This window comes from Anopheles darlingi, chromosome 2 (assembly GCF_943734745.1).
Source record: "Anopheles darlingi chromosome 2, idAnoDarlMG_H_01, whole genome shotgun sequence".
NCBI lineage: Eukaryota > Metazoa > Arthropoda > Insecta > Diptera > Culicidae > Anopheles > Anopheles darlingi.
The window spans coordinates 91,413,400-91,421,901 of record NC_064874.1 but is presented as its reverse complement, the minus strand read 5'-3'; the positions used below and the strand labels follow the sequence as shown (position 1 = coordinate 91,421,901).

The 8,502-nt window shown below is 48.4% G+C and overlaps 2 protein-coding genes across 2 annotated transcripts in view; one reads left to right on the top strand and one right to left on the bottom strand.

The window, feature by feature from the left end:
* The first annotated feature begins 2,686 nt into the window (after positions 1 to 2,686).
* LOC125952879 (beta-1,4-glucuronyltransferase 1-like) overlaps positions 2,687 to 8,502 on the top strand; it is a 78,930-nt gene continuing 73,114 nt past the window's right edge. The window contains exons 1-2 of the mRNA XM_049682634.1: positions 2,687 to 2,767; positions 3,700 to 4,244. The gene's annotated coding sequence lies outside the window, so the exon portion shown is untranslated. The remainder of the gene's footprint in view (positions 2,768 to 3,699; positions 4,245 to 8,502) is intronic.
* Positions 5,177 to 6,166, bottom strand: LOC125959630 (general odorant-binding protein 45). Its single transcript, XM_049692458.1, has one exon. The coding sequence runs from the start codon at positions 6,164 to 6,166 to the stop codon at positions 5,177 to 5,179; it is 990 nt and encodes a 329-aa protein (XP_049548415.1).

The following is an 8,502-nucleotide window of genomic DNA, read 5'->3' as shown; positions in this document are numbered from 1 at the left end:
TATCAATCTGGTCCTTATAAAGGATTGCGCGAAAGGGCGGAAGGATCAACAGCATAATGCACCAGCAATGGTACAGCAGGATGGCATTTCTTGGTTCGTTTATAAGTTTGCTTAGAAGCAGTTAGAGCTAAACCTCAACATCACGTTTCTGTCACGGCTGAATGGTGTGGTGGAAGCGTAACCAATTCGAACAACAACAATATGTGATCAAATTATGTAAAAGAAGGTGATGAGGTGCGTTGAGAAAAAATGATCGCCAGGATGCGATAGTTGGCGTAAGAGCGAACTGTTGCGCACCGTTTCATTGAATTTGTTTTTCGGGAATTTACTCTCGCCGCACCATCGGACGAATGGAAAAACGGAAATGAAATTTAAGTTGTTTTCGTTGATTAACCGTTCGTCGTACGCGAAGGCAAGAAGGGACGAAAGGGACGAACAGATGAAAGCGTGCAGTGGCACCGAAACCGAAGGAGCCTCCATTCGTATCGCAAAATTATATAGAAAAATATACAGCTACTTATACATATATATTGATATATATACATCTATTGATAGGTGACAATTTATCTGTAGAATCGAATAGAGCGAATTGTGTGAACACGAGAGGTTCGGTTTTCTCCTTTTTTGTCCTTTTTTTTTTTTACTAAACCATTGTAGTTAAGTAGTAGAAACACGCACTTCGATCGATCGTGATCAATCTGGATGAAGGGGGATGACGATTGGCTTCACCATGATAACGCATTTTGTGCGGACACAAAAAAGTTTACGAAATGCAGTAGCAGTATTTGGTGGCTTAATCTGAATCGTGAATAACCCTTCTCGTGAACTCACACAACCTCATAACCAATACCCAGGCCATAAAGCTAGAAGAAGCAGAATGGAATAACGTAGTCGGAGCGGGACATGTCTCGATCTGCCTCGACAGAGGCGCCTTCCAAACCGGACTTTTTTTGTTTTAAATGTAGGGCTCTTCAACAAACACCAATCGTGTAGCCTGTATTCTGATAAGCTCGTCCGATACCGGTCGGAAAAATGTTCTTTTTAGTAAAAGAAAGTGAAAGGATAAGGAAGCGGATAAGCCTAGTAGGAGAAGGAAGGAAGAAGTTTTTGTACTTAAACACGATTATGGCAAGCTGCGGAATAATAGGAGAATGATTTTTATTTACTGTTTTCTCTTTTATGTTGCCGACCCGAAGACATGCATGCAGAAGCGGCATTTCCGGGTGCCAGTCTCTCGAAAAGTGATCAACAGGCGCAGATCGAATAGATGCTATTTGTTTTATGTGTTTGTTTGTGTACTGGAAAAAAGCAACCGAATAGTGAAACCGCCTCTGCGTAATATCTGCGCACTGACAGCAGGGGCGCAACATGATAAAATAGAGAAGAATTGGCTCGGTAAGCGAGCTCTACGGAGGAGGAGACATTTTTTGAATAAAATTATACTTTATAACGTAATACAATCATTTCCATTGGTTCGGTGTTTCACTCGTGTTTAAACCATAAGCAATAAAAATGAAAGAACAACGACTTTTGGTCGCTCGACGCCGTTATTTCGCTCAGATTATCACAGTAGCAGTATTCTGCGAATTTTATCACATCAATTTGATAATAGTATTTGTTAAGCGTATGGGAATGATTTTAGGTATTTTTTATCCTCTATATATCTTATTGAAGACTAGGTTGGTTGGATTCCATCACAAGAGTTCTTTACTTGTAATATCATTGTAGTTTGCTTCATGTTGACCAACCCTTGGAAAAATGGAGACAACTTCGAAGAACGCACTCCTTGATATGAACGCACTAATGATATGTACTCCATTATCACAAGCTAAAAAAATATAAAAAGAAGAAACTCGAACAGTTTTCACAAAGTAAACATGACTCGTTGGCATTAATTAAGCTAATGCTTCGTAAACACTTGGAATTGTAGCTTTTATCGCTCTGACCTTGCGATAAGAGAACTACTGCAGTTCTCGGAGATGATAATGTTTTAGCTACCAAACGCAGCGAATACTACAAGGCAACTAGAAAATTGCAAAACATTGATAATGTTGCGACAAAATTAGACCAATACATTCCATTGCCAGTAACAGCCTCAGGTAATTTCAATTTAGAACAATGGAACTATTTATAATAGGTAACGATTTAGAATACACAAACATTTAAAATAATTTGTGGCAATATTTTAAATGAATAGCTCATGAAATTAAAAATCATGAAACATGAAATCCTTGTTGGTCACTATTCAATTCGCCCCTAATTTTGAGCGGGGTTCGTTCTCTCCTCTCTCACGTGGTATTTATGCTCTCGAGCATGCTTTCGAGTTCTCTCTCATGCTCCGGGATATTCATCTCTCGAAAAGATTCTCAGTTTTGCTCCCTCCTCTCTAAAACCGAAAAAGATTATACAGAAATAACTTCGTGTGAAGTGAATGTAACAGAGTAGAAAAAGACGATTAATGTAGAAAAATAACAATTTAATTTAAAAAAGCAGTAAAACACGAAGAAAAGAGTTAGATATTTGCAGTTTCCTCCGTCAATGATTAGCCCAGAGCAGGCCAACTTTGCCTGCTTCTCTCTCTCTCGCGTAACCTCCCGAAGAGCGCCCGAGCTGCCGTACTACAAGCTACTACTCGAACTACTCGAAATTTCCATTCCAAGAAATTTCCATTTTTTTTTATTTCGCTTGCGAGAGTTGTGCGGTGCGGTCTTGTGTCGGTGCGTAGCGATCCCTAGTAGTGTTTCCGCGGTGCGTTCGAAAGTTTTTGGTAGGTAGAGGCTCCTTCATCGAAATCGCTGACCGGTGCATGAGTTGGCCTAGTCCAATCCGGGGCCTTCCCGTGTTTGTCCTTTAGAGTAATTGCCCCTCACGCATTAACCGGTTACCGAAACGACCGAAAAACCCCACGAAGGCCTATTTATTGTGAGAATGCACTTTGAATCGAAGCTGGCGTTGAGACGAAAAGTGCATCCACACGCGAAGTGTATCCTTGCTGGGGGGGAGAGTAGGCTGTGTGGTGGATTCGCCAAGTGCGCTAGAGCAGCCAGCAGGGGCAGCACTTTATAAATACCCCTAGATCCGGTGGCCATCGGTCGCAAGCGCCACAAAACCGTGTGGTGGACGCGTGTGTGTCGTGTGGATTGCCGTGGTGATATGTGATTGTGTCAACCTCCTGCCTGCCTGTAGTAAGGGGCCCGAGAAGTGGCGCCCAAACAAAAACCTACTCTGACCCAGAGAGGCCTGTACCCGCACACACATGTGCAGCAGCTGCTCTGCTTTGGAAGATTGTGGGCCCCGCGTGAAGGTCCCGTGGCTCGCTGCGTCCTGATGACCTTTTGCCGTGTGGTGCCTGTCGGTGGGTGCTGGTCGAGGTTGCTGTTGTTAGTCAGCACGGATTTCGGACAAAAAAGGCCAGCAAAACCCTAGCTTCAGCACCAGCAGCATATTTTGACAACCAGAGCCAGAGCGCGTGAGCTGCTCTCGATGCTCGAGAGCGATTCTCGCGCTGCGGAACGCGAGGAACCGAGCAGATCCACTCTCACTCTTTTGTTTTGGTCTGCTCATCCAAGCAACCGGGCGCGTGTGACATCGACTTTTGTAAACAAACTGTGATGCGTGAATCCTCTCACCCTTAAGCACCCATCTTCTTTATCCTGTTATCATTGAATCCCCCCGTTAATTGAATTACTTCTCCTCTAGAAATTGCACCATATCGCCGGTGGTTGGTTCGATCGCCACGATCGAAAAGTGATCCTCGAAGTGCAGCTCTCCTTCGTAGTATGCAGCGGGCGTGAGTGAAAGTTGAAGCCGGCATCGAAGCGTAATCTTGAGAAGCGGAGAAGAAAAGGAAATCCAAAAAAACCTCGACCGCGGGCGCGTGTGTGAGTGTGTGGATGTGTGTTTTATGTTGACGACGGCATTGCGTGTGGTGCTTCGTGCGTGCAACGGCGGAAACGGAGGCAATGTGCATCGTGCGCGTTGGTGTCAACAGCCAGGCAGCCAGACACACCGAGATGCGAAGTGCCGCCGGGTCTGAATGATCAGTGATCAGTGATAAATGATGACGCCAGAGGCTGGGCAACAAAAAGAAATCGGGTATTCGTCGAAGTAGCCGGTTCGTCCGGTACGAAGAATTCATCTTTCGTGTTTCGTGGCAGTGTCCCCTTAGCAGCAGCAACAGCACCGGCTGGATAATAATAACAGTAATAATAATAATAATATTCCGGATCTTCAATCAGCAAAAGGTAAGTCCAAGCTTATGCTGCATTTTGCTGTCTTATCGCGGCTCTTGCAAGGCGTTGTTGCACGGATTGATTGCTGCATCGAGTGTTTGTTCAATTAATTTATAGCCGGGCGAACGGATTTGTTTGCTTAAATCATGTTCACACAGAGGGTACTCTACTGATAAGAACTATTTACAACCGCCGCCAGTCAGTAGCGGGGAATGGACTCAAGTGAAGCACCAATTCACGCTTATCAACAAAGAGTAGCTCTTCATTGTAGTGCCTCACTTTGAGCATTATAAGCTCTTGGTTCGTCTTCTTATCCATTACGGATTATGGGATTTAAAAAGATTAATTCGAATCCACACTCACTCGCGCTTCTCTGAGCTCGTGCACTTGGCAGATCTCACGGGGCATTTTCCGCACGAGTTTCCCCTCCGCCCAAACCCCACATTGGCCATGGGAAAGTGGCCTGTGGCTTTGTTTTCAGTTTTTGGGCAACTTTCGCACCCGGCCCGAGAGGAAGGGGTTTGTGGCCTGGTTTCGATCCGCCGTTCGTGCCGCCGGCAACAACACGCACACCGAAATGGCGTTTTGATCAACGGCATCAGATCGCTGATCGCGGGGAAGATCACCAGCGATGTGCATGCGATCGCAGCGGCGAGAATCGCAGCCACCAGAAGCTGCTGGCGTGATCACGCCGCTTGTGATGCGTGTCATCGAGTTGAAAAATCCAGCTCCAGGCATCGATTGCACCACCACCTTGGTATTAATGAGTGGAACTCCCAATAGATCGGAGCCCCGGTTCCAGAAAACAATGGACGGCTCGTCCCCCCGATCAGGTTTAGTAAGAGCACGCGGTCGAAGTTGAAGTCCCGTATTATGTCACTTTATTGTCGGAAAACCCTGCACCGAAGAGTGTCCAAAGAGATGTCAACACTACGGTACGGATGTCAATAGTGATGTTGCTTCTTCTCGTTATGATGTTCCAACACCCGCAACATCATCTTGAAGATGGGCTCTTTCTTACTAGCACGCTGAGGAGCCAATGGTACTAACTTGTTCGATGAACCAACTTGTGCTGGCACTTTCGTTGGATAGAATACCGGTGAACGAGACGCCGGGATGGGCTTTTGCGTCGTGCCTTGGACATTCCGATGATCCGCATACAGCTCCAGCTGATCATCCCGGAAGCAATGGTACAGCGTACGGTACGCGGTGCCGCATTTGCTGCGCTTTTCCTGACGCTGCGAGGCAATACATGCGTTGGCGCGCTCCGTGAACGCCTTTTCGTCGGCACACGAGTCACACTGTATGTATAGCCGTTCGACGATCGGACCGGTACGATCGTTGTAGAGCTTCGTCCGCAAACCGACACACCGCACGAAGCAGTGCGTCTCCGGATCATCCGGGAAGTAACCCTCGGTGTACTGAGTCAGCCGAGAGGGAGCGAGACCCAGGATGTCGAGGCAATCCTGCTGCACCTGACGCATCTCGTGGCCCGTCAGTGGAATGAAGCGCTCCTCCTGCTGCAGATAGCCGTACTGCTGATGATAGCACAGGAAGGCCCGCTGAGCTCGCTCGCAGACGTCCTTCAAGCTGGTGTCCTGCTCGTACGTCCGAAGGCACCGCTGGGTACGGTTACGATAGCAATGGTCCTCCGGATCTGGCCGATAGTACTGGCGAATGGTGGACTCACGCAGACCGGTCCCGTCGTCCCAGAAACGTAACAACAGTCCGATGCACCGCACCAGACAAGCCGTTTCCGGATCGGCCGTATAGAGCAACAGATTGTGGTTCTCGGTGCGCACTCGTTCCGTCGAGATACCGAGCTGGCTGGCACATTCCCACAGTGCACCATCGAAGGTACTGGTCGTACAGTTCGGGGACGATGATGCTTCTGCCTTTCCGGAGTGCCAGCTCGTACCCACAGCGAGTAGCATCGCGATGATGAAAGTCAACGAACACATTTCACTTTTCGAGTTGTTTGGTTGTTCTAGCTTCTAATGCAAGATCAGCGCTAAGACTGGTACAGACTATGCCCCCAGACCTGATCTATATATTGCTCCAGATCGAGAATGATCGCGGCCGGCCGGTTGGTCGCGAGTTTTGAGGGAAAAGATCACGTTCCCGCGTTCCGAAGAAGCTGTCTTCCAGGGCCACCAGCAGCGGTCCATACTTTCGCCCTTCGCGCCGATCCAACGTGGCCACCGGGCACGTAATTTCGACGAAATCCGTTCCAACGGAACGTTCCACGGGGAGGGTGTTCGAGTTGAAGACGTTTAAGTGAAATCAGTTTACGATTCAATCTCCCAGCGGGCATCTCGGAGCCGGATGAGCATCGTCAGTGGATTTCGGATGCGCTTAAACGATGCAACTGCACTTTCACTCGCCGAACCGTGGCTGCTAATCAGCGACTTGTGACCACAATAGTGTCCAATTGGTAGTGTCGAACCGAAACCGTGACCCTCCGGTTCGCGCGAAAGCGCAACGAAAGCGGACGACCACCAACCTTGACGCACCTTGTGGCGTAGATCGTAAAGCGGCTGATAACGCTACGGATACGATGATGGGGCTTTTTAACGGATTTTTCCTCTGCTTTTCTTTTACAAATCTATTCCCTCGCCATCCAGCTTCAACACGAGGTTCAAAAAGGAAATTAAACTAACGGAGCGTAATAACGTTTGGGGTGAGGGGGGAAACCGGCGCGGTCATGGTGCGATGAGTTTTATGAAACTGTTAGAAGGGCTCGGTGCTGGTGCGTTGCCAGCAGCAGCAGCTTCTTCGCCTAGAACACTTCGCACCGCGTGGTTCCGGTTCTAATGGTGGGAAACAGAAGAAGAAAGAAAAACTAGAACAAAGTGCAATTGACGAAGGAGCGGAGTTTCGAGTCAACGGTGCACGTTCTTAGCTGTATCAGCTAAAAGGTTCTAATTGCTATGGTTAAGCTTGGCTGAACATTCACCCCTCTCTCCATTCCGTGGAGCAGAAAACGTTGGAAAATAAATTACGAAAATGACGAAAATAACTGACGACGTTGTCCGTTGACGATCTTTGACGTTAGATAAGAATGCAACAATGCGCGATGCGCTGATAATAGGAATTCCGGGGGGAGAAAGTGACCAAGGCAGCAACTCCCGGTCCAGTCCGGGTATTCGGTAATGCGCCTTCAGCGGAGTGCCAAACACCAATATGAGGAACCCCGGAAGAAGCGACCAATCACGCGGCGTTGCATCATCCACTGCGGGGCCCCACGGGGAGTGGTCATTCCGGTTTTGCGCACATATTGTCTCACTTTCGGGCGACCGGCTCGGGCTCGATAGATCGCGAGTTCGCCGAATTTAGGTTAAACGCTCCAACGCCTCTCGCGCCAGAAGCTGGACCACACAATCTGTGCGCACCCCTCGAGAGACAGCGACAGTGCAGTTCACTCTCGCTTTCGCAGCCGAGGTTCGAGGGATTTGAATGAATCCGGTTTTTTTTCCTATCGTTTGTCGCTGTCGCCTGTATTGGTGATCGTGTAGTTCGTGATCGCGGCGAACCATGTCGGCGGAAAGGCCCGCCACATCGCGCAAGGCGACCACATTTGCATAACGCTATGGTGTGTACCATGTGACTGGACTCAGAAGCCCCTGTCCAGACGGTTGATAAGCGTTGACGCACTTTCGATAACGGAAAAAAGTGGAACTCGTGTATCGTGGTCCGACGACTGCACACCCGTAACGAGAGAATTGTGATGCTGCGATGAGGTTTGCTCGTATGATATGGAGACAGCCGAGGACCGGGCTGCGCTGTTCTGGAAGGTTCCTCCAGTACGGAACAACATGCGCGATAAGGGAATTGTGGTCCGACTGCGTGCGCCAACCCATTTGGAACGTCGTCTCCAGGTCAATTGGATGGTTGGTGTAATAACGTCGAAGTCACGTCACTTTACAACATTCGTCAAGCTGTTGGTGCGCTAGCTAATTAATGAGTTCCACTGTTGCTAGCTCTAGGAGGCCCCCTGGAGTCATTATTCGGGCTACTTCTCAAGACATTGTAACAACACCACTTTCGAGGTTGTGTTTGACAAAGCTCATGTACCTGTATGCGGCCACTGCACGCCCTGTTAAGGGCCACTAGTTAGGTGGGCCACTCTACACAGCACACTCTATAGCTCTAGACCCATGTGACGTGATTCCATGAGTTGCACGTTCCTTTCGACCACGGCTACCCTTGGACGACCACCACCAAACTTTGTAACGCGCGCGCGCGCGGTTGGCTAATACACTCTCCCCTT